The sequence below is a fragment of the Passer domesticus genome, chromosome 4 (assembly GCF_036417665.1).
Source record: "Passer domesticus isolate bPasDom1 chromosome 4, bPasDom1.hap1, whole genome shotgun sequence".
Taxonomy (NCBI): domain Eukaryota; kingdom Metazoa; phylum Chordata; class Aves; order Passeriformes; family Passeridae; genus Passer; species Passer domesticus.
Genome location: NC_087477.1, coordinates 51,556,427 through 51,582,740, shown reverse-complemented (window position 1 = coordinate 51,582,740; position 26,314 = coordinate 51,556,427). Strand labels below are relative to the sequence as shown.

The 26,314-nt window shown below is 36.4% G+C and overlaps 1 protein-coding gene across 43 annotated transcripts in view; it reads right to left on the bottom strand.

Moving 5' to 3' along the window:
- The window catches only part of TENM3 (teneurin transmembrane protein 3), a 1,290,895-nt gene that overhangs the window by 123,807 nt on the left and 1,140,774 nt on the right, over window positions 1–26,314 (bottom strand). For 34 of the 43 annotated variants that reach the window (XM_064417780.1, XM_064417778.1, XM_064417776.1 and 31 more), the window contains 2 exons: window positions 12,223–12,460; window positions 7,233–7,325 (listed from right to left, as the gene is read on the bottom strand). In XM_064417780.1, coding sequence (XP_064273850.1) covers window positions 7,233–7,325; window positions 12,223–12,460 — 331 coding nt within the window. The remainder of the gene's footprint in view (window positions 1–7,232; window positions 7,326–12,222; window positions 12,461–26,314) is intronic. The other 9 variants (XM_064417791.1, XM_064417794.1, XM_064417795.1 and 6 more) reach the window with 1 other exon arrangement.

Here is a 26,314-nt window from a genome sequence, read left to right as displayed (position 1 = left end):
TGGCCAGTATAAAGGGAGGGATGAATGCCTTCCAGTCTGTTTATTCACTAACAGCTTGCTCTTTCTCTAAGCAGCCCAAAACTCATGCTCTCACTGATGTCTTGTGGCATTTTGTTCTGCAGGCTAAACATGCACTATATCAAAACGTATTTTCTTCTATCAATTTCAATTTAAATTCAACTGATTATTTCCCTGTTCTTGTATAATGAGTATGTACTGTTTTCCCTGCAGTACACAAAGACAAGTTTTTACAATACTACTGTTTGGCTCACTTTATTTTTAGGGTAAAACACACAAAAGCATTAAGAACTAATTGCCTAAAGCAAAAAAGCAAAATTTAGGCTTTTTATGGGTCAGGCAAAGGCAACTGTGGAGATGAGGAAAGCTATTTTCAGATACCTGTTGTTTCAGTGCAGAATAAATCAAAACTGACATTTGGAAGTTGACAGAATAGAAAGTGACTTGAAGAGAGGTGAAAGAGAAAAGAAAAACTATCCCTAACATTTTTTGCATTTTTTTCTTTTACCTCTAGGTATCAAAATATCCATATATAGTTAGATATATCTGGGACGCTTTAAAACTTTCTTCCATGTAAGCAAAAATACCACTAATCTGTTTTATTTGACTCATCTGTTGTCCCTGCAATTTGAGAAAACCTCTAGACACAATAGCAATCATCAGCAGAGAAGACCACTGTTGACTCAAAAGATCACTGTACTTTACTGGACTCTTCCAGCTAAGGCAATAGCATTCTTTTTTTTCTGTAATCACAAATTACATATTTTAGGAAATGTGCACACCAATTTTCACATTGTGGAGAACAGGTTAATCTTCCCCCCAAACCAACTCAAATCTGCCAGTATCTAACTCTATTAAAAATAATCTATTTGCCTCTAAGGTGTGTTGAATCTGTGGACATTATCACATGAATTAACACATTTTTAAGCAAGCCCAGGCAAAATGTCTTATGCATTCTGTTAAGGTCCTCAATCTGTTAGCCTGGATTCACTGCAAGGCACAAGAGGTAATAGGCCTTAGACACTTAGGATTAGAAATACATCAGTTTCATTCTCCTAAGGCTGCAGAGGTGGAAAACACTTCTATTGAATCCACTTTGAGTGAATGCAGGATGAGAGAAATGTAAATTGTAGAGAATTTATGTTTCAGTGGCATTCTGTATCAGGACCCAACTCCTCTCCTTAGAATTCCATAGTACTTCTAATGACCTAGGTTTGACATTTAATATAAAGGTATTGTTGAATTCCTAGGAATAAAAACTGTTAACTATTCTGTATTGTAATGAATAAAACTGTGATAATTGCTCACTTGAACTAAAAACAAACCACCAGACTTTTCCCCCAAATGGTCTCAATTCATAATGCACCTATCTAGAGATAGAAGTAATCACGAATTCTGCTTTTCAATAACATAGTGGAACTTTCTACAAAAGTTTGGCAGCACCATGAGGCCAATGTAAGCAAATAAGACCTAAGGGTAGCTAAAATTTTATCTTTTTATTTTTCTGATGTTTCAAATGGGAAGAATAGACTTTCAGACAGAACACACTTCTATGGTTTGGGAGCTCTGCCTCAAATATATCATCACTAACATATGCAGAGATAGTGCACATCTATCTCTCTGCAAAGACCTAGAGGTTTATTTGTCATTTCCATAGAGATCAATTATCTTAAGAAAGTTAAAGAAAGGAGGGATAAATCCAGCTGCAGCTATTATAGTTTGCTCCTACTTCTATCATTTAAGATTTTGGTTTTGTCTCTTCCTGACTTTCTTGAATGCAAACCAGCTGATTTTTTCCCTCCTGGGAGGGGGTTATCATCCTTTTTTGTTTGTTAAAAAAACCCTATGACATACATTACCCATTAGAATGAGGAGAAAACCATTAAATGTGTAAAAGACAGTAGTCTAAGATCATGATCTATCACAGTACTGCACCTACTGACTGGTGTGCCTTCTTTCTGCTGGCAGACCCTATTCATGCTGGATTCAACAGGGGTCTCTGAGAGAAACCATGACCCTCACCTGCCACCTGACATCAGAGACCTTTGTCTGATTCACTAATGGATAGATCACATCAATAAATACGATTCCTTGCTCTCAGTTGAGGAAACAGATAGAAAGAAAAGATTAATCTCTGCCGACTAACATTATAGGAAAGATGCAAAAGATAACAGAAATTACTGGCCAGGTTTCATGTGAACTCTGATTCATTGATGCATGAGAAAAGCTTTCCCAGCAGGCTCTAGCAGGAATTGGATTCTTGTTTCTCTGTGAACACTTTATGCCTGTCTTCATCTTCTTTTAACATTCTTCTGAGATGAAACCTTGTAGCTGGTGGTGTTTGCCCTTAGCACAGGCTTATGACTGATTTCCACAGAACCATATGGCTGCATTTAATGTAACTCCAAGCCAGCACAGAAACTGTTATGCTGTGAATTTGTCTTTGTTTATTTTCTGGGCAGAATTGCAATACAAAAAAAATTCTTAGGAAGAAATAAAAGTGAATTTCCGCTTCCTTGGAGTCATTACTAATGCTATCACAATCCTGGAAAAAGCTTCAAGATCGCAGCAGATGAAATGATGATCAATGTTTGGGGGAAAAAAAGAAAGAGAAGACAGCTATTATCCCAGCTATTACCCATATGTAAAAACAGAGGAAACATCTGTGGGAAATGGAGATAAGCCCCTTCTATAAGATTATTCAAATATTTCAGAAAAGCACTTTACATATGGCAACACTTGCTTGAATTTGGCTCGGTTTACACCAAGGACCTGCATTCTTTGCAAACTAAACACTGATATCTAAGAAAGAACAAAAGTCCTACTAGGGCTAAAGTGTCTTCCTCACTGCTTGTGTGCTCTTTCACATCTGTCTCCTGCAGGCTACAGCTCCACTGCTGGCTGCTGGAAAAAAAATGGAGAAGTCAGGCATAGCAACTTGCAGCTGAAGCTTCAAAGAGCAATTCAGACAAGACAGTGTTCCAGTCTGCTGTCAAAGTCACGAGGACATGAGGACTTGAAGGACTGAATGCTGACAAAAGCCCCAAACTTCCTCTCCTTTGGTACATTAGAGTAAATCTCCCTTTTCATCACCCCTACCTTCTTGGTGGTACAAGAAAGAATATAGTCCTACAGGCTGGAAAGGGCACATGTTATGCTCTTATTTGTTTCTCCAAATTCGGATTTGGGCTGCTAGTTCTGGACCCCAGAGAAGAAGTAGTTAGTTTCTGCATATCTAGAATCAAAAGAATCAGAATAATCAGATGGCTCTGCCAAGGCTGCTCCTTTGTGCTCCTCTGCTGTGCTGCACTCTGTGAAGATGAACAAGGGGAACAAACAATGCTAACCACATTTGCAGAAATGAGCAAGCGAGTCCAATGCAAAGAATGCCTTGTGCTGGGTGAACAAGGAATGAAACCTGGCTCAGTTGTAGCTACTCATACTGCTCATTGCAGGACTATCCCACTGCTTACTTTCCAGATAAGAGTGAAACTAGACCTGTGTATTGCTGGAACAATATCAAGTAGTCCTGTTGCCTTACAGGCTTCCTCTGGGTCTCTCAAAGGACTAGTACTTACACAGACTTCCACCTATGTTACATTAAGCGACTCAGCTCTTGATTTGTTGGTGATGTTCACTTCTGAAGAAGGCAGCAGTTGGGAGTGAACTTGGCAGCCCTTTACTGCACTTTCTTATACTGAATTCAGTATTTCTGATGCAATATTCCTGCTATTACAGTTCTCCTCTGTCCAAAGGAACGGAGAGCAGAGAGCATCTGAATTTTGTAGTGAGGACCTGAAATGCTTACGTGAGCAGTAAGGATTTATATTATACTTCCTTATCTTCTCTGCTATTCTGGAATCTTATCACTACCAAGACAGTCAGGAAAAGTTGTCTCTGAGATGAGGCACTCTAACATTAGCCAGTTCCTATCTTTAATATTGAATAAGTTACACTTTCCAAGCAGAAAATCAAAGGAATGTAGAGCACAGCTAGTCCTCCTATCTTTTTACTACCCTTGCTGTCTTCATAAAGTTGAAAGAGAACAATTTCTCTAAATGACTCAAAAGGCACATGGAGAGTATTTCAAAAAGAAATATAGTTTAAGAGAGATCCAGAGCTGCATTATGTACCCAAGGATTAATCCAGAAGTTGGAACAAAGGTAGTAATTTTGTCTAGACTGACTGAGCATAGTCTCTCATATGCAACATTCCAAGTTTCATAGAACTCAGAGACCACCATTCATGGATTCACAAAGGCAAAGGATTATACCTTGTGCCCAGAGGAGGGTGATGCTTTGAATTGATGGTACTCATTTTGACACACGCCTTTTGAAGGTCTTCTCTTCATGCAATCAGCATTATCAGAGATGCTGAATGCAGGCACTATACAGTCCTCCAGGTCTTTGTTTTGTCATGACATTTGGTGTTGTTTCCTCACCTGTTTTAATGTGACAGAAAGGAATTTCAACAGCTTCTGGAAATTCCTTCTAATTCAACTTGATCTGCACTTACTGGGATGGCAAGCTTAGCTGCAGCCATGCAACTGCAGAAAGAAGTTGGCTTTTAATTTTGCAAGTTTTTTGTGCTAGCTTTATGATTTTTTTTTTTTACTTAAGTGTTAACTTGTGATTTTATTTAAGAAAGTTTGAAGAAACTTTAGAAATCACTTTGAAAGCCTTCTCATCTGCACAGGCCATCACAGATAGAAAATCTGTGGTTTGATTATTTCTGGCCTCTGGTACTAGTAGAGCATATGCCAGTAGCCAAGGTTTCTCCTCATGCTGAGTCTGTCCCATAGGTGATGAGGTGCACACAGTTCAAAAGGATTTCACAAATAATCACAAGCAGTAAAGGACAAGAAATTATCTCAGTTCTCATCATAGATTTTCAGCCTCTAGTCCTCCAGCTATCTCTATCCTCCATCTATCTCCCACCTTGCTTAACCTACCAGTCTCATTTCCTTCTTATGGACTACTCCATTTACCCATTTGGACAGCCACTCCTACCCCTTTTGTACTCAGCCTCTTTCAGTTTTCTCCTCTACCACTATTAAGTTTAATACAGCATGCCCTAAGCTCAGCTCTCCCAAACTTTCTCCCAAACAGATGACAAAAATTCTGAACCAACCTCCTCGCAAAGAATTCCTACTTAAATACAACAGAAGTTTTCTAACATTGCAAAAGTATGAAATTTTCAGAAAATGCAGGGACAATAGAAAACAGAGAATGCACAATATAGAAAAATACGGAAATAGAAATACTAGCAAGCTCTATCTATAAATAATGTAAATACAGTCATTTGCTGATAGTGACTTTTACATATTTTCAGATTTTTATACCTAGGTAACTTAGGGAAGAGGATTATCAGGTTAGGTAAAAGGAAAAGAGACTACTTACTTCAAACTAATCTGGTTTGTCAACAGGTACACTAACATATGTTTGTACATCAGAGAAAAGAATAAAGCCAACAATATATACCACTAAAATATATTGAGATTTCCAGCTGTCTTATGATAATTAATGCACAGTGAATACATCTCTTGAAGCTATAAACAACAATTCTTTGGGTCTAGACCTATGAAACATTAGAATTTCTATGTCAAATGTCTATTTCTATAATCATTCTTAACACTAAAGTTGTCAAATTGATTAGATTAATATTCTCTCCATAAGCCATACAAATTAAGAAATAGTATATCATAAGACATGACATGAAAACAAAGAAACAAATATATAATGATTCTAGCTGTGACACAGTATGTTAGTGACATTGACAAACTGAATCTTCATGCTGATAGCATGTTGTAGTCTCAAATCTATTATGCTTTGGAACTGATATATTATTATCTCTGGACAACTTTCACACCAGGAGATGATCCCTGCTAGCATAATTTTAAAAATGAAGGCATTACAAACAAGATAAATTTCATTGTATTGTTACCTGAATTAGTCTCAACTAACAGAAATTTCATATAACATACACCATTTGCTAAAATACTTACATTTGTTGATCCTATTACAAAAATACAAAGCATAAACCAGGCACAGTTCTATTAACTATACTACAGCATTTATGCATCTGAACCAGCACTGTACGGTAATTGTTCTACAGGGAACAATAATATTTGGCTTTGTTCTCTTTTAATACAGTATGCTTAAATTTTTACATTGAAGACAATATATTGGGATCTTCTGGCAAATATCTGCAATATCTTTGAGTTTGCTAGTAATGATTGACTAATTGAATTTAACATATCATCCTCTTTCTGCTGTTGATTTTAATTTGTGGCTAAGTGAAAACTTAAGAGTTTTTGGGAGAAGCAGATCAATGTACTGTGTCAATATATATTACAGACAAATTAGTAGGCAACTGCAGATCTCCTCGTTTAATCAAATAGCATATTGTCCCTTTTATGAAGTTAGGAGTTACCATTAACAAAACAGAATGTGGACATAAATTTCTGATTTTTAGTGGAGTACAAACAAACTAACAGAAAAAGGTAAATTTATGATTAACAATTCAGAAATGGTACTGCTTTGTCAGGGTTTTTTTCCTCTGTATGTGTGGATCAGAAATGAATTATACTGATTTGGCACAGGAATACCAAGAAATAGTTCAAAAATTAGACACATATTTTTGACAAAGTTAAGTAGATATAGAACAATTCTAAAATACAAATTTTACTTAAATTGAAATCTTAATTTATGTGGAATTCTCTATTTACAGTTCCGTATTTATCAGCAGTTTCAATCTCAAACTAGCTGGTAAAAATATTAGAGATTAAGTATGTAATTCCTGTTAACTTATTTGATTGGTCACTCTTTATGCTATAATATATGTCATAATATTTCTAAAAGCAATATTTGCCAAGTAATAAATACATTACAAATGAAGGATCAGACCTGGCAAATTTGTAATCATGCAAATAGTTTGCAACAGCCTGCAGAATTGGGTCGTAGAGAATTAATACAATGTCAATTGCATTCTTAATGTCTTAAGTCAAAGCAAGCAAGATTTGGCAGTCAAAGCTTACTATTTTGTACCTGCTATGAGTCAGTATCACAAATAATTCAGACTAATTTTTTAAAAATCAGACATAAGGATGAGTACCTTGTTCCAGATGTTTTCCTATTGCAATAATCTTTTTTAAAATCACACTTTGTCTTCTGTGTCAATAGTTAGCATCATGCAAACACTGAAGAGTCACATACCCATAACTGCTATCGTGATATGTTGGAGAAAACACATCCATCTCTATAAGGTTGTCATGACCATTTGCAAGGACTGCTTGACTTTCTAATTCTCTATACATAAAGATACAAAAAAGTGAAATTAGAGGTGCAATTTCAAATTAAAGAATGGGATGATCCCACAAAAAAGAATTTACTAATTCTGTTGAGTAACTTTGTGCAACACTGAATGTGGGATTTATCTGCCTTCCATGCTGTCCTCTGAACTACATGCTGGATTGTAACCTGAAGACACAGTGTTATAAGGCTACCTTTAGGTGGTCATTACCCTTTGATACCCTTTGATCCCTTATTTATGTGCAAGTCCTTGAATAAAATTCCTGACTGCTGCCTGTGGCAAGGCAGGCTTAAGGACTGAGCAGTGCATAGTGGGGGATGCTGTTTACTTGATGAGGCTGGACCAGAAATGAATAAAACTGAACTGAGACTATCAAAAGACAGTCTCTTGCTGGCTATCTGGCACAGCCAGCCAGCAAGAAAAATATGCAGAGGGCTGGCTACCAGAGTGAATGGGGATCTCACGTTCTGTAAAGGACAATGCACAGCAGCAGGAGAGGCAAAAGAAGCATCAGAGTCTCTGGTTCTCTCAGGGAAATGAGGGGGAGAAATGAAGCAAGCCACTATTATTTTGTTTAGAACTGCCTATTTCTTTTGTCCTATCTAAAACAGGGAATGCTTAATGCGGGGAAAAAAATACTTGGATCCATTCCTAGTTCAATGACTGTGTATCTCTGAAAATGGAATGATCAACTCAAGGAACACTGTGCAAATGCTACTAAATTCTGGACTACTGGTGCTTGCCTAAGAGCCAGGGGACAAAATACACAGCATGATCAAATTCCAAGTACTTATGGTGACAGCAAGGGATATTTGAGCAGGAAAGATGCCAGAGGGATCAAGCAAAAACCTAAAGCAAGGCACTATTGACATCAAAGAAAGCTTATAAGCATATGGGCTTGGTGTTTTAGGATTGAAACAGATGCTCAGTGAGAACTGACAGTAAGAGAATGTCAGAAGAAAACAGAACTTTTTTGACTTTAGTATTGGAAAACAATACTTAATTTCTAATGTCTGTATATAACGATCCCATAATTATAGCATGTCAATTTTTCAAATGCATTCATGCTGTCAGCAATCTAAGCAGAGTCCTGTTTCTTCAACTTGCAAACCACCAATGTGGGCACAGTGCTTAACAGAATCTTCAGAAGAGCAGGACTTGAACTCCATTTCCAGTTTCTGCCTTTTTTTTGTACCATGCACCTTCTTAACAGAAGTAACATCTCTAATCAAGTCCATGTGTGAAAAAACCTGGAAGACTTAGAGATCAGAACAATTTTAATTTGATTAAACCAGGCACTGTTTTAGTGGGTGGAATGTGTAAAATAGGTGGTTAGAGCAGACTTTGACACTGTGCTTTTGAGGACAATCAATCAGCCTCTACACAAATTGATTTAAAACTTCCCTGGGTGTGTCTCAACACCGATTCCACACCTTAATCAATAATGAAGGCAACTGGATCATTGACAGTCCACCCCAATAATGACACGTGTATATTCATCACACTTTAGGAGTTTCTAAAGTCTTCACATTCTAAAATGAATTTTGAATCAAGTTTACAGGACAGTTTTGAAATAACACTTTCCAGGAAATATTTTGTCTATACTATTTCTGAGGTATTCCAGTACTTTAATTAAGTTCCTCAAAAATGCCAAAATATGCCTAGTCATCAGTTATTTCTTCAACCTTCTTTTTTTCTTAGTAAAATAAGTGGCTAAGTAGCTGAATATAGTAATGTTTTAATACTAAGAGGTAAGAGAAGACCAAGCAGTATTTGTATAAACTATGAAAAACATGTTAGTCTCTTGGCTAGTTTCTATAAAAAAGTCATAGTCCATTATACAAAATGCAGCCATCTTTCACATGAGGTATTTTTGCAGCAAATCTAGCAAGAAAAAGCAAAGCTCTTCTTTGATTCACTAGCATGTTAGCACAGATTCTGAATAAAGTTACATAATAGTCTCAGAGATTTATTCCTTGACTGGAATATGTAAATTTCCCCTTACCAACAAATTGATCTTTTACATTCAGTGACTGAAATTAATGAAATATTTCCAAGGAAATGCACTAAGAGATGCTACCAGCTTACTTTTATGTACAAATGTATGAGTTCTAACATACTTTTCCTGTGTGCATCTCTAACATTCATAATTGACTGTGCAGTAAAAAAATTCTGCACATTCAAATATTTAACAGAGAGAGCATTTAAAGAATTTATTTACTCTGTATTTTTAAGTATCAGTAATTTAGATCCTGCTAGAACTCCAAGTCATGAGAATGTTACTACTACTCTACAATGAGAATGATACTGGTAATCAAAAAATCATTACTAAAACTAGTAGCTGAATAAAAACTTAAAGCTCAATGATAATAAGAACCCCACTAATATTTAATTACTAAATGATATTTTATCAGATTCAGACATCTGCCATGTAGTCATATATTTACAGGACTCTGACTGTCCAACCAGTTCAATTCAAAGAAAAATATGGAAAGATTTTGATTTCTTCAGAAGTTCATATTAATCTCTAGTGCTGGCTCTTCCAGCAGATCTACTGGCTCTACAAAGGAACCTAACTTACATCTGGCTAGGGAACAGTCAAATAGTAAAGATCATTAAATGTTCAATGAAAGGTCCTGCAGTCTGCAGAAAACCTACAGGAAATATTCTTCTAGGGTCTTCTAGGGTTTTTTGTTAATGTAGATTTTACTGAGCCCAAATAAAGGGAAGACAATTTCTAGCTCTGTTTGATAACCTCATTGTCATTTAAAGACAGCATCAAAGATTAATGCATTCACATAATTCAATTCATTCAAGTTACAGTTTTAGGTCCTCATAAACATTTAAGCAAAGATTCTTTTTACATTTAAAAATCACGTGAATTGGAGTTTCTGTTGGACATCATTGATCTGTAACCTCACAGTTCATCTTTTTAGCCAGTAACAGCAATATTTCACACAAATCCATTAGTTCTTGTTGACAGTACTTTGCACAGAGCCAAATTTGCTATATATCCTATTAAAAACACAATGGAATCCAATATTATGGAATATATACCTTTTGAAATCACTTCCACTACTACTGCAGAGCAATAGGGACTAAAACCTCCCCCAAGCTTTGTAAATACATCCCTCTCTCCTGCATGTACATACACAAACCCAGCCAATTCACTGCCCAGCTATACATGACAGCAAACTGTATGTCATTTTTATGCCACCCATATGAGCCTACAGAGCTAGAAAGACAATTGTGTATATAGGCTGACATTCACATTCCATATCTCTAAATGGCTGTCATCTAAGCCAAATAATAAAAAAGAAGAAAAAAAAGCCCCAACAATAAGCATAAACCAAATTGCCAAAGAGGAAATAAACTATTTTTAGTCCAAGAAAAGGGTGTAGGAAAAGATCTATCACAAAGTTGTTAATATAGTTGATACTGAGCCTGAAAAATCACACTCAGTAGGGAACCTTAACCAAAAGAGGAAAAAATCAATGACAAATAAGATGGGTTCTACACCTCCAGAGTTCCAACCAAGTAAGACTACTAGAAAAAACACAGTAGTAGGGCTCTGTCAGTTTTCACATTAAATTTTTACATTTTATCTCACTCACAAGTGTTCAAAACTTGCACACTCAAAATACCCTTAAGTTTTCATCAGAAATATTTAAAAGATGAAAAGACTTTACTCTGCAAAAAATGCTTAAGGTTGGAAGTGGCATTCTCATTCAAGTAGTCCTACACCTTTATAAAGACAATAAAAACATATATGGCAATAGAAGCAAACATCAAAGACCTCACCCACCTACTTAAGATTAACTACTATCAGGAAAACATCAAACATCTTTTTCCCCACTACAAACTTATTTGTTCTAAAAGAAAATTATTTCTTAAAGTACTAAACTGAATGTGATGATGAAATCTCTTCAGTGGAATGCTTTTCCACAGTGCTTATGTCTCAAACAGCACAGGAGAGTCCAAGAAAACTAAGAGAAGTAATAGCCATTCCAAACTGTCTAACTGAGGAGTTGCCTGAAACATCTATGGCAACAAAAACTACTCAAAAGAGAATCTTAAGGTCATGTATGTTTTAAATTGGTCAAAATAATCTTTACTTTGCTATAAAACATAATTTAAAGGGATCCAAAGAATAAACTGAAGGGATTTCATAAACACTTTCAAGAATTACTGTCAACTTCAATACAGTAATAAATGCTCAGTTTAATAACTAAATTGGAATATTATAGCTTTCCTTAATAAAAAAATTAGTGCTGATTGAGTGTTACATGAGTACTAATTAATCACTGTAGGTAAATTCAGCTCTGCGCCAGTAAGTCCTATCAATTTTTTAATAGATTATTCTGTGTCTAAAAAAGCTAGTGTCACTCTTCATATTAGCTGCTTCTTTCCTAGAGGCAGTTATCAATGACAAATTTATCATTACACTGGAACTGAGTTCTTTTGTCTCACAAAATCCCAGCACCTTTAAAAACACCCAGCTTCACATAAGTATTTCTTTAAAGGTACCAAGTACAAGAGTTAAAACCTATTACAGAATGTTATTTGACATTTGATCTGTATGACAGTACATATTTGACACATTTCTGGCAAGCAAGGCAAGAAATTTCTCTCAAACAGGCAAAAGTCACAGCTTATGAACAGGAAGGAAAATGCTTGTCTGGAAAAATTAATATACTCTAATTACTCTGGAAAAGAACTGTAAGGGAGAAGAGTGCCATTGAGGATTTTAGAGAGAGGACATATTTTTCAGGACTGAAAACTTTCCAGTTTTGCTTGCTGAATGAGGGGAAGTATTAGCTGGGGGTCAACTTTCATTAAGTTAAACGTCCTCTTTAGCATTGGCACAGTCTGTAGTAGTACCCAAGTAATTACCTGCTTTCCAGAGGTGCATTACTGCCAAGCACCCAGCTGTCCTGCAGCTGGACTGACTCAGGTGTGGTTTGCAGCTCGGCGGGCAAAGCAGCCGGCGGGGCCGGACTCTGGTTCCTCCTGTTTGTCAGTGAGTTTCTGTTAAGTGAGGTGATGGATGGGTGATGCTGTGCTGAATGTTGCTTGTGAGAAGGTGGCAAAGGCTGCAGGGTCGACTGGCCTTGGTTATTTGGAGGTTGTTCTAAGAAGAAAGAAAATTAAAGTTTGTTATACATCTTGGTATTTGCTACAACCAAAGCGGAATGAGAAATTCAATATAATCCTATCATCTAATATATTTGCATATTATTCTATTAGCAGACATTCAGTGACATTCTGTAAGAGCAAGTTTACCCTTGATACACCAAGTTCTAATTAATACACAACAGATGGTAAAATTGCTTTTGGTTTTAATTTGTTTCAGTTTTTTTTTTTTAATCTGGTTTTATTAACACCTACAGAAAATAGCATCTGACAGATCCCCTAATGCGCCTTTAGACTTCAGCTTTTTTTAACAAACCAACCCTGAAATTAAATGGGTAATTTCAGTAGAACACAAAGGTTTTCAAAATGCATATAATCCCTATAATTATTTAATGGAGTTTTTAAGCTTTATTTAACTGCAATAAATTATTACAAGCTAGTTGCTAAACAGCAGTAGACTACTCTAGTTTAGTGCATTTCAAATAAGGCAGATCTGCACTATGATCTGCTAATAGATGCTAAGTATTCTTTAGCAGAAGGTCACTCTGTGAAGCAGATGTTGCTTCATGGATATTTAACAGACTGATTCACATCTGATTACAACGTCAGAAGACTCATATACTTAATGACCGTCACATCCATTAGAACACACACAGAACAGATTTTCCAATTTCACACCATGCAATATAAATACAGCTTGGAGGAAGTCACAGGTGATAAGAGAGTCAGGCCATTGAAACAAAAGGAAATATTTTCTGACTTAACCAAAGCACACAACACCCATAAAGCTTAAACTCAAAATCTCAAAACAGCAAAACCTGCAATCAAATACCTCCATCAATGTTAGGTTTTACCAATCTGTTCCATAAAATCACTGGTAAATAAGTCATAAATATAAGACAAATATTTTACAACACAATGCACACAAAACTAAAGAAACCTCGACAATTTACCACAGCTTAGCAATGACTGATGACACCTAAACACGTAACATTTAATAATTATGTAATTAAAATTGCACTTGATTTCTTACACTAATGTAGCAGAACATACTTCATAATATAGATACAAGTGTTAAGCAGAGCAGAAGATATGGGACATGCACTTTTCTCACAGTGCAAAAGCTTTCAGGTGGTTTTTTAATTAGTTGTTTGATTTCCATAAGCAATTCCCTTTTGGAACTGGTTATAACTGCAAATTGTTACAAACTCAATAATAAAACTCTGGTACAGAGAACACAGGAAAAGTATTTCTGTTGAAACAGGTGTTTCCAATAACTTACAGGTGACTGCTACAAAATTAACTTAACTGTGAGCACTTTCCAAGGTTGTGATCATAAGACAACAAGAAAATGTTAAGAAATAAACAGAAAAAACAAGTCTTTGGAATAATTTCCTTTCTGAGAACCACATTCTTCTTTCCAGTGATTTTGTGTGGTCAACATGACTTCTGTTGCAAACAACAGCAATTCTCAATCTCTCATTAAAAGAATAACAGAATTTATACTACTAGTGAGATTTTCAACACCAAATCCCTGATGTATTAATGCAAAATTCCAGTCCAGGTAGGACACAACTGATAAGCTTTATCTTCACCAACACTGACACAAAGGCTGTCACTGCATGTGATTACAATCACTGTCAAGGGCTTTAAGCCACATTTCAACAAGCCAACTAAAGAAAGTTAACAGACCTACCCTAGAGCAAAGAATTTTCCCCATATCTACTTAAAATTGTATCTGATTTAGAAAACAAGCTATTTATCAGCTGGTGCAAAATTAACTGTGGCCTTGTATTTTGTAATACATAGGTGCATGTGTATCTAAGAAATTATATATGTGCACGTGTCTGTTTAAGTATTTACACACATGTATAGGCAAAAATATACATATAAATTATAAATTAAAATTTAATTACAAAATTACAGAAAAATGGCAGGTGGAACAAAGTAATTCACATTAATTTATTTTAATTGGATAGATAAATTAATTAAAATTGTTCTTAGGATCAGACTCTTCTTTTTTTTATTCCCCTTTTTGACTCTCCTACCAGCCTAGCCTTTTTGGACAGTTTTGCCATGATCAGTGCAAAACACTCTTCCACTGCAGCTCCTACCAGCTGAAATGCTATTCTGACATCCCTCTTGTTCATTAATTTCTCTTCTCATTTACAGTCTCTGCTGAAAATCAATCTTTCAGTCTATCATTTTTAGTACTAAAGGTCTTGCAGCATTCTCTGCTAAAGACAAAGGAGAGGATTGATCATCGTTCTCTTGCACAAAGGAGGGTGTGAGCGCCAGGCTTGTCTCAGGTAGATGTCAGACCTTCCCAAACACTTTACTCTGTGAGGAAGATAGGGAAAGTTCTGTAAAGGGAATTTATATACTCCACAAATAAATGCCCAGATTTAATAATTACTCTGAAAACATGCTGGAAGAATGAAATTGGATTACTCAGACCATAGGCCAGCTACGCAGGCCACTATTTGGGATTTAGATTATTTCCCTATAAATTTACTGTGAACCAAAAGGCCCTTCTACTATATAACATACAAACATTATTGACACTGAAGATACAGAGGAACATAGAAATTAAGAGAGGCTAGAAGGGAGCTATAAGGCCATCCAAGTACGATTTTGCAAAGATCACTTGTCTTCCAATCCCATTTTCTCGCTCCACAGAATGTTGACATTTCCTTGTGTCTGAGGGTGGCTTCATTTGGCAGGGAATCTACAGCTTCCCCAAAATCAAAAATGCCTGAAAAGTCTGGAATGATTTATTTCTTTTCTAATTGTGCAAAAGCTACAGGTAGAGTAGCATTTAACAAGGTTAGATTTTCCATAAATCAACAGAGCTAAAATCTATACTCCTCTAAACTTACTCAGTCCTACACTGTCATTCTGAATGGAGATCACTGAGGAACTGCTTTTTGGATCTTTTCTCCAACCTGCCAGATTTCCCCAATACACAGTTCTTCTGATTGCTGCACAATTTCTAACAAAACCCTAATGTTGCACCACTGATTTGCGAGGAAGAGAGAATCATCAAAATGGTCATGTTTTGAATACCATAAGCTGGAGCCAGATTTCATTTTTTACTCTTTTCAGGAGTTAAGATTTAAAGAATAGCTTTCAGTATTCCTGAGGCTTTCACACAAAGCTATTGGTCTTATGGAGTAAGAACCTCTCAACATCCCTGTGACACTGAAAATATTCTCACTGCACATGCAGGGAAACTGAGGCATGCACGTGAAGTGATTCACACTGCTCTCCTGAGAAATCAGCATTACTGCTAGAATAGTTTCAGTTTCCTTGCTTTTCCTACTTAAGAAGTTTATAAGAACAGTGGGATGACACAATATGTACTTCATAAACACTGCAGCACTGGACATGACTCCCTGTAATAACAGCCCTCCATGTGCCACAATATCAAGTGTCAGGACCCTGTAACTCCTCTTTCCTCCCTATCAACCACTGGAGTCCTAGAGGGAAATACATCTTCCCTCACTTATTGAAAAGACAGCAGCCCTGGGACTTGGCCAGCTCCCTCACAACCAACCACTTATTAGAAGAAAAAAGCATTCAAATCTGATAAAGTACAATTGGGTTGAAATGCTTAAAAACTACTCCAGAGAGCTACAGTTGCTTTGCTTTAAATTGGATTTTAAAAGCTATCTTAATTGATTTAATCTAAATGGGAATGTCTAATTTACACTAAAATTAAGCAGTAGGTACAGGTAGGCTTAGGTCTAAAGATGTAAAGTTTTAATTATAACATTCCTGTTTGGTTTAGACCTTAATGACTATAGAGCAATCCTGTCCATCTTAAAGAGAAGATTTCTGCAGCAAGAAGCAAACGTACACTGGCCCTGCAACCAGACTGTCAAAGTTCTTCAGGTGCAACAAACAAACCCCACACTTTTAAGGAATTTGTTGAGTAAGTCAGCATCCAATAATTATGTGTGTGAACATATGCACAGAACTCAGAAAAGCCACAAGAAATTGGGTAGAAAGCTGTCTTACTACAGTTACATGATTTTTTCAAAACATATTAAAATTGTTATTTACCCTAGGGAATCACAGTGTAGCAATCCAGCCATTTCAATTGCAGAGGTAAATTATATGTAGTTCTATAGCCTTTCACAAAAACTTTTCGTCTTTTATTTCTAAAAAAGTAATCTACATTTAATTATTTTTATAATTTAATAGTTATAGAATTTGAACAGCATAGGAAGGAGAGACATTTATGATACCCATAGCCATGTGGGGGAAAGGGGCTAATTCAGAGGCAGAAAAGCAGACTGAGTATCCATGAAAAAAAGTAATTTGTTTCATATTTTGTGTCTTTCTATAACAGATAGGTCATTGAGACCTGTCAGCTAGCTACTGATCTAAGAAAAAGAGAGGTGATTTCCATTTCATAAAGATTAGGCTTTTAAACAGTGTATAACTAATGTGAACTTCGAGTTCCCATGACAAACACAAAAGCAAAGTCTTCCATTATGATATAAACATTTCAAAGATGAACAAAATGTTATTGAATACTAGAGTCTTAACTTCTTCTGGTCAGGCTGCTCCTTTTCTATTCTCTCTTTAGAAAAGTCTCTGCCATGGTAAAGGAAATATCCATAACACATAAGAGATTTAAGAATCTGGAGTAGACTGAGTGTTTTAGAAAACACATTAAATGTTTAGAAAACTTTAAAAAAATACAACCTTTTGTTTGCAGGTGACTGGTCCCTGGTCTGCTAGCCCTTGACTGCTAGCAGTAAAAAGTAATTTCTATAAGAACTGGCTTGATCTCCTCAATAAAACCCTTCAATGGACTTTTAATTTAACCTAACTCACATATGGTCATACCTCCAAAAGTACTGTAAGCAGTAGTGGGATTTACCTCAGAAGTCCCTGCAAATTGAAAAGAGTGGGTATTATGGCTTAATTATTCCTAGAGCTCCCAAAGGAGCTCTTTTTTAAAGTTCCTGCTTATGGAGGGGTAAGACAGGCTACCTGCACCCACTACGGCCACAGCTTCAGGGATCCTAAGGGCAAGTAAAACCAATCACTCCAGAAGTCTCTGGTCTGGGAGCACCTTCCATGAGAAGCTACATTTAATTAATGAAAACATGAAGAAGGTTATGCGTTCAGAAAAAAAATTGAGTATTTAAGTGTCCATTTGTAATTAGGAAGATGTGTCTTTTGCATGAACCACTGCTTCAGTTTTTCCTGCAAGGGTGTGTGAGGCTCAAAGCTTCCTTTCTGATCATTTACTACAAGCCATAGGGGTAATTTAAAACAGGTTGCTGTATGTGCTTGTTTTGTGGTTAATCCCAAGTATTTGCTTAGTCTTATTCACATCCAAATTTGCTATGCTCTGCCAAATGCTATAAGGATCCAAGCCACACTCAAGACTGTGGTGACAGACTGCCTGTCATCAGAGGAGAGCCCTTTCACTCTGATTTGTTGTCAGCTTGACCATCCTTTTCTGCTTGGTTTGTACCTAATGGACGTAGAGATGGAAACAGAATTAACCCACAGCCACTGCTGCTGACTTCCTCTGTGCTCCTGTGCTAGACACATGGTGACAAGCATAAGGGGAAGTGACAAGGACACTTTGATCTAGATATGCACCTTGTGTGTGTGTGTATACTATTATAATATAAAAGGGGCAAAAGTCAAACAAGTAGCTTGATCAAAGTGGGCCAGTATTCGTCTCCTCATCAGTACAATGCCTGTAGGGTCTGAAAACCTGTCAAGCTATCTGGGACTGAGAAACTACCAATGAATTTAATGCAGGATAAGCTCTGAAAGATTGCATTGCCTTGCTTGTGAGTCTAAGTTTGGGAGAAATAATAAAGAAAACCTTAATTTCGTAATTTTCCTTTACTTTTTAAAGAGAAATAAAGGCTTCTGAAAGGCAAGAAAGACTTATTTGACTGTGGAGAAACTCAAAATGACCCCATGGTTCTCATGTGGTGTCTAAGACCAGATGACGAGTGGAGAGAAGTACCTGGAACTCCCTGGAGGGCAGCAGGAGTCCCTAACATGCAACATTGGTGTTTAAACCACAAAGTACATGTTGATAATTTCCCACACACTATAAGGATACAGTTCTTTACTGTGTATATTTGCCAGATAAATATACACAGAAGACAAAGAAACTAGTAATGCAAAATAACTGCAAGCTTTAGGAACTGAAGAAAAAATACTTTTACTAATGTCCTTCAGCTGTGTTATCTACAGCAGTGTTATACTTCCAGTTAAAGGTACACTTGTAACTTTGTCTTTCTATTTCACATCCACTGAGCATAATATTTTCCCTCAACATCTTCATACTGATAATATCTGTGCATTCTCAGCTGTTTTGTAATTCAGGTCTCCCTAATGTTTTATAATCTTGCTGCAGAAATAGAAAGCACCAGTTACTAATCTATTCCCAAAAACTTTGTAAAGAATATTAACTTAGCTTCAAACTTACTTGAAAGGCACATTTTTTGACCCTGGTATTTTTAGAATAAACAAGCTGAAAAGCTGTACCCTATATGATATGTGACCCTATGAAGATAGATAACATAACTTTCTATTTTATGACATTTACTTTGAAAATCTGATTAAGATAGATGTCTCCAGTTTGTTATTCTTCAATGTCATGTTGTCACAGTTCCCATCAGCAAGATGCTTTAAAGCCTTTCGATTAATATTGTATGCCAGAACTGAAATTACATCCTTTGTCGTTTAGTTCTTAATGGTGCAAGTGATATCTATCAAGTAGTGTTTTATGAAGCATGTGTGATTTTTATTACAGGCTGTTTTCACAAATCTTCTTCAGGTCTCATAAAGACTGTTCATGGTTCACAACAAATATGCCTTGCATTTAAAATCATGCCAATTCTTGATGGAAAATAAACCTTGGATTTTTCAGCAGGCTTTATCAATAGAACAAAACTCTTACTTAACTTAAACCTACATATAATCACCTTAATTAGCAAAGTAAAAATACTGCTCTAAGCCCCTCCACTTTGCATGAGAACTCTAGAGTAAAAAAACCTCTGAACAACAAAAAAATGTAACAATGCTTTAGATCATAAGTAATGGGTTATGTTTGCCAAATCTTCTAAATGCCCTGAAGTAAATTCAAAATAAAGATGGCACACAGGTAGAACAGAAGACGCAAGATTCCCTTGTAATCCAGGTACAAGGATCTTAATTTGCAGCACACATATTTGTAAAACAAGATGCATATAGTCAAATCTCTTCAATTAATTGAAAACTAGATAGTTAGGAGCAACTGAGCAGGAATCTTAAGGCTGGCTATTTTTTGTCAACTTGCCATTTAAGCAAAAATCTGCAAAGTCAATAAAACTTAGGCCTTAGATGACACATGAGCAAAATATATTTTTCTAGTGTGTTTTTGTCCAAAGACTTTCTCTTGATACCCAACAGAGTAAGGCAAATACACTGCAGGAAGAAATCCTGCCCATTGAGAAAGTGGGCATTTCTTCCACAGGTGGTGGTGAAAGGAAAAGTCACAGGATTTACTTCTCAAAGTTTATTAAATGTTGTTTCCACTCTCTGTTGTTCACTGTGGGAACGGAACCAGCTCACTTTTAAAGCATTTTTTTCCATTAGCTGGAATCAATTCTCAAAGCATTCCAACACAAACACCTCCAGCATGCAACCACTCCATTAACCCCTTCAATACATATGTAACACTCAATGTTATGGCAGGCAAAATCTGTTTAACTCTCATAAAGAGATAATGTCTCCTTATCTAGTACCTATATAAGGGCCCAACCAACAAAAACTAGATACAAAAGCAAGTGGGGTGAAAGAGCTCAGATTTGGAGCCACCTGTATCAAGGAAAACCACTGATGTTGTTTCCATGTGTAAGGCAGACATTTACTGCAACAAAGTAAACTGCACTTTGCCAGTTTTCAACTGAACTGTGGAAGCTTAATCACCTTATGAAAGCTGAACCTGAAATATATATTTCAGCTTCAGTGAAAAAGCACTAGTGAAACTAGTTCAGGAAACAATCTTCCTAATAGTGGCCTCTTTATCCCCAGAGGGATTTAAGAAGAAAGATGAAAAAAGAAAAAATACAGAAACACTGCTAAAGTAAATTGAAATTTAACCTGCTGGGGTAACATACTTAGGATTTTGCTTTACAAGAAAATGAAATAAAACAGAGGATATAAAACCCAGGATGGCAGCTATGCACACAGGATGAATGAGAAGTAATAGTATACTTCCAATCCTGCTGTTGTACTACACAAATGCCATCTCCTTCCACCCCAGCGTAACCCACACAAATAGTTAGCAGGGATACTAATAGATATTTATTTATATTCTCTTTTTAGGACGCAAGGCCTGCAAAACCAAATAAAATCCTCCACTGGTAAAATTTCATTGACTTATTTCCAACAATTTACCTGGATATCAAACAGGGAAAGGTTGGTATCACACTGTGAGAAATGAGAAAAGCTTGCTCAATTGAGACACAAAAATGATACTCAGCTTATGTTATCCAGAGATTCAAAATATAATAATGCAGCCTTCAGTGGTGTGCTCCTGGCTTGGCTTCTCCACAGTGGGGTTCAGATGTTTTGCAGGACTGTGGGCTTGGGTTTTTTTCCCCTCACTGGGGTACAGTAGTCTACTAGACAAATAGTCTGTGACAAAGGGGATCACCAAGACCACAGGCTTCACTTAGTCATGGCTTTTTCTAATCAGAGCAGATCTATCTTCATAAATTAAATCCTCTTTCATTCTTATTTAGAATCTGAAGTGAGAAAGCTACGCAATTATTGTTAGTTTCATACAATCTTCTTTGCTGCCAACTCATGGAAATCAGTGGAGAAACATGTTTTCAGTTAACAAATTGGAGGTTAACTTGTTAATCAGAGAATTGAGGTTTCCGTTGAAAGAAAACAAAACATGACACAAAAATGGAGAAGTCCAGCTGATGGACATTGTACAGAGAGAAAAATTCAGCTTTACAAAATGGTGACAGGGGACTGGAATGAATTTGAAAAACCTTGAAGTACATAGCCAAAACCTGCCTGTAAAACACAGGTGAAATGATTCAGAGTATGCTATTTCCCACTTTGCACCTTATGTTTATACCAAAAACAGACAGACACTTAATTTTGACTGCAAAAAATGTCATTTATAAATAAATGTCAAAAAGTAGAACCATGTTTCAGCTGTAAGCTGGGTAAGTTCTACAATGATTTAGTCACAGCGTGTTAATATATGTACTCGTCTCATACTGCATCGTTAGCTGGAGTTAAATGCAGTCCCCACTGCAAAGTCTGATGTATGGCTTCTTAAGAGATTTCTTAGCATTTTCAAGTGTTAGACAATCTTGGTTACTATCCAAAATCATTAATCCAGAGTGAGCTATGTGTATGTTTTCCTTTGTCTTCTGATTTTATTTCTTACCACTTCCAAGAAAAACAATTTGCAAAAGCTATTTATTTTAGAAGCATAGTTACTACTGTACAGGTTAAGCAAACCTAAACTCTTAAAACTTTTAACCTGAAAAAGTACACTCACAAGTCTTGATTATGTAATGCTTACAGATGACACAACCACTGCTGCAAAAGCCTGCCTTTCTGCCCAATAAATAAAATAGCAGCTAAAGGTTTTTTCACTACTAAATCTGACTTTTACTGACATATGGCTGACATTCATGAAGAAGGAGCAAACTCCTAGTCTTCCTCAAATTCAAGCGCCAGAGGAAAAATTCTGCATTAAATAGGTCAACTGAAGTTTTTGTCATGGTCTTGCAATAGTTAATGCCATCCCTTGAACATTTTGCAAATTTACAAACCCAAAAGCAGTTTGACAGGCTGCTAAAATTAGTTCATCATAAGCAATTAAATTCTTTACCAATTTCTGTATGCTCAACCCTTGTCCATACACACAAGGCCACACTAATAAAATCTGTGAAAGATAAGCCAGGAATGGGAACACACAATATAAAACTTCCAAGCAAAAACAGGTGAGTGTGTTTCATCAGATTTGAAAGAACTCAGATAAGAGGGATTCATGTTTTGCTTTGGAGGAAATGAAAACAGAACAGGGGCAGTGACATGAAAAGAAATCCATGGGGGGAATGTGGTAGAATTGCACAGAAAAGGGGTTGAATGAATAATACACAGAGGAGACCTCACAAAAGTGAAGGGATGTGAGGAAAGTTCTGAGAAAAATAAGAAAGCATATACAGTTTCATTAGAAAAATCATAATAATCAAAATTTTATGGAAAACATAGAAGTGAGACGCTTACTCTGGCTTGACTTTAAAAAAGGAATTTAATCCTGGCCTCTAGAGTCAAAGCAAAAATTCTTACAGACTGCAGCTTAGGCCTTAGAGCAAGAGGGAAATAAAGCAGTAGATCACCAGATGAATCCTTGTCTCCAAATCAATTAATTGATTGGTTATCAAGTATAAGAAATAAGCAGACTATGAAAGACAGGAAAAGAATAGGGAACCAAGCTTCGAAAATAGCTTTTAAATACTTTTTCTCTTAACCGTGTCAAGGAAGAAAAAAGCATAATAGGGGGAGGCCTCCACAAGAGCAAACTAAAGAACTATTGTTCTCTAATGACTTTAAATAAGCTTTTTAGGCTTACATGTGAATTAGAATTTTCTTCTTCCTCCTTATGAAAAAAAACCCAACAAAACCACTCTTGATTTTAGTAAGATATTATTCTATTCTAATGACAATCAAACCTAGTTAGGTATCAATCAAAAGAACAAATCCATTGCAAAAGATTTCTTAAAAGGTATTCTGGGTTTCCAGTACAGCTGCTTCCCTTTTCAGTAGCAAGATTGAGTCATTAACCCTCAAATCAAACCCCAACTTTGAATTTCTAAGAGTTGAAACAAAAACTACCTGTCAACCTGACTGCCTCAGTTCATGTAACTTATGAACAAAACTCTCCCCTACGTAGTACAGCACTTTAAGCAAATCTATAAATTGAGAGGTATAAGTGGACATGGAGAGTGATTGACATTTTTATATGTTCACTATTTATTTTGCAAGTGCTGTGAATACTATGAACACTGTGAATACTATGACTGTATTGTAATTAAGGACAAAAAACCAATTTTGTTCAATATTAAACAAAAAGTTGGGGGTAAAAGTTCATAATTTCAAAAAGAATTCATAAAACAGAAAAATGAGAAAATCAGATTTTGTTACACTTAAATTCTATATATATTTTCCACAAATGACTGAAAGCTTTGTCTTTCCTGTATGTATTTTCATTATGTCCTAGTTGTGTTGCTGCTACAAAGCTACAAGGTTCCAGGAGATGACCTTCCACATCAGTTTCCAGCAAAACTTTACGGCTTCTTGCCCCAGCCAAACTCCTTTAAAAAACATGGCTGATTCATGTCATAGTAAGCTCTTCCTCTTAATAACACTGATGTAGCTCTCAGACAGACACTGACAGAACCAGTAAAAGGTAGAGAAATCAGAGCTCACTACTACCCCCTTTGATTTAAATAGCCAAAGAGAAAATATACACAAAAAGATCCCAGAAGAGTGGAGCTAAAGTAATTTTTCTGAAAATAAATTTTTTGAAACAATTGCAAATACACACAAATAAGCACAAAGAATATCATCACCATGGTGCAATGAAATGTGATGAAATCTCCCATATATCATTAGCAAATGCAAGCTGAATTCATTCCATGATGCTCCTGACTTCCAAGGAAGTTCAGCAGCAAAAGAGATGTTGCTGCTTCTTCTGGGATAAGCAAAGGCTAAAAAAAAAGATTAATTACAATTTTATGTTCTTCTGGTAGCATTATACATTCCACATACTGTTTACTTCTTAAAAAAAAGATTTATCTGAAACCTTCTAATAGTAACCTGATTTCTACATATGGAGAATTTTTGTTTCAAATTACTTAATGTAGAGGAAGTGTGTAAACTCCCTTTAAACCTAACAGCTGTCATTTCACCCGTAACAAATTTGGCAAAAGCATTTCTAGGTATGCTGGGAGAGCACTTGTGAAGACAGCTTGCTCACCATGTAACACTGCTGATTTATGAAGCAAGCTATGCCCCAGTCAAGTGGGACAAGATTTTACACAGGCACAGAGCCAGCAGAGATCTGAATGACTGGACTCCCTGAAAGCCTGCTGCCTTCCACTTGTGGGGAAAAACCCCTCTATTTCTAGCATAATCACACCCTCTCCGCCTAAACATGTTTCCCAGGTCCATTTTCTGCCTAAACTCTCATATAGGAAAATACCTTTCCTTTTGTCTTCTGCTGAAACTGCAACACTGGTGACAAGGAACCCATGTGTGGGGGTGGTACATGATTGCAAGGGAAACAGATGGTCTCAAGCTGAGAAGTCTGGTATTTAACATGTTTTTATAACTACCACCGGGGGCTAAAACCAAACATTTCAGGAGGAAGAATTGTTTCATGGTAAGATCGCAGCAGAGCATGTCAGGAAATCTCTTTTTTTACTCCTGGCATAGCCAGTGGTATGATCACAAGCAAGCAAGAGCCTCTATGTCCAGCGGTCTTGCTGCTGAAATCAATTATGTACCCAACAGCTCTTTCCTTCTCCTGAAACGGTAGATGTTCTGTGTGTAAACGTCCTCTGCTCTAAGAACAAATTTACAAGGAGAAGTGCACAGACAAATGTGTTTGTAGAGAGGTGGAGGAAGGGTAGGCTTTGTGTTCTGCTGAGTGTGACTCCACACTGCTGCCAGATCGGGGAATGGGAGGGGATACTCAGAACAGTAGATTTTTTTCTGATATAGGTCAAGTTTCCACCACCTGTGGGTAGGGAAGCACATGTAACCCATCCTACCTGCTCCCTACAGAATTCCCTGCCGCTCAGCTTCCTGGCTCCATGCAGGTATTAGTGTGAACATTTCATCTGCACATCCTTACCCAAGGTGCAAGGTTTCATGGGTTACATGTGGCATTACAGGAGAATGTCCTGTCTTCCACAAAGATAAACCACCAATCTCAGAAACAAGGTAACATTTTTTCATGAAGAGCTACTGGGTCACTTTATAATCGCAGATGAATTCAATCTATTAGAGAGATTCACACTTTGGAAATACAGCTCTAAAGAAAATAAATACAAACAGGAAGACTTGGAGGTATATTAGCTGCAAAAATTATCTCAGAAGCAAATGCTTTTAAGAAGCTGCAAACATGTACAATTAGAAGTGTTTTTGAAAGCTGAAAGCCTAAATAGCTGTCAGCAACTTCACCAGGAAGTGTAAGTTATTTACAACAGCAAGCAGACAGATTATCAAGACAACAGAAGCACTGATTAATTGTGTAGCCTAAACTGGCAATGAAAACAGAGTTGAGCCCTGTATGTGTGAATATTTATTTTTAAATAGGTATGTTTCAGTTCCAAGATTTCCTCTTTTAGTTGATATCATTTAATAATAATCATTGAATCAAATTGCTCTTTTAAATTTTTTTTCAAATATTTAGGAGTAAAAACCTTGTAGCTAGTATCGCCAAGACTTCAAATCTCTGAGTACCACTGAAATACTGAACCAAAGCTAAGAGCTATTTTGAGTTGCTAGAACAGTTACAAAATAAGATGCTTGCATAGCAATATTCTTCCATAACATCACAAACTTCAAGCATAGATTTCAAAATATTTCAGAGTGCTCAGTAAAATTTGGGTGAAGATCTATTGAATTTTGCTAAGTATAGACTTCTTCATGGCACATTACACGTGTATTATACGCTCTTCTTTAGAGACAAATGGAAAATCTCAAGAGTTTTCATGTTCAGTGTTTTATATTCAGAACCTTTTCTACCTGTACAGAACTTCTGAAAAAGACAAAGAATTTATCT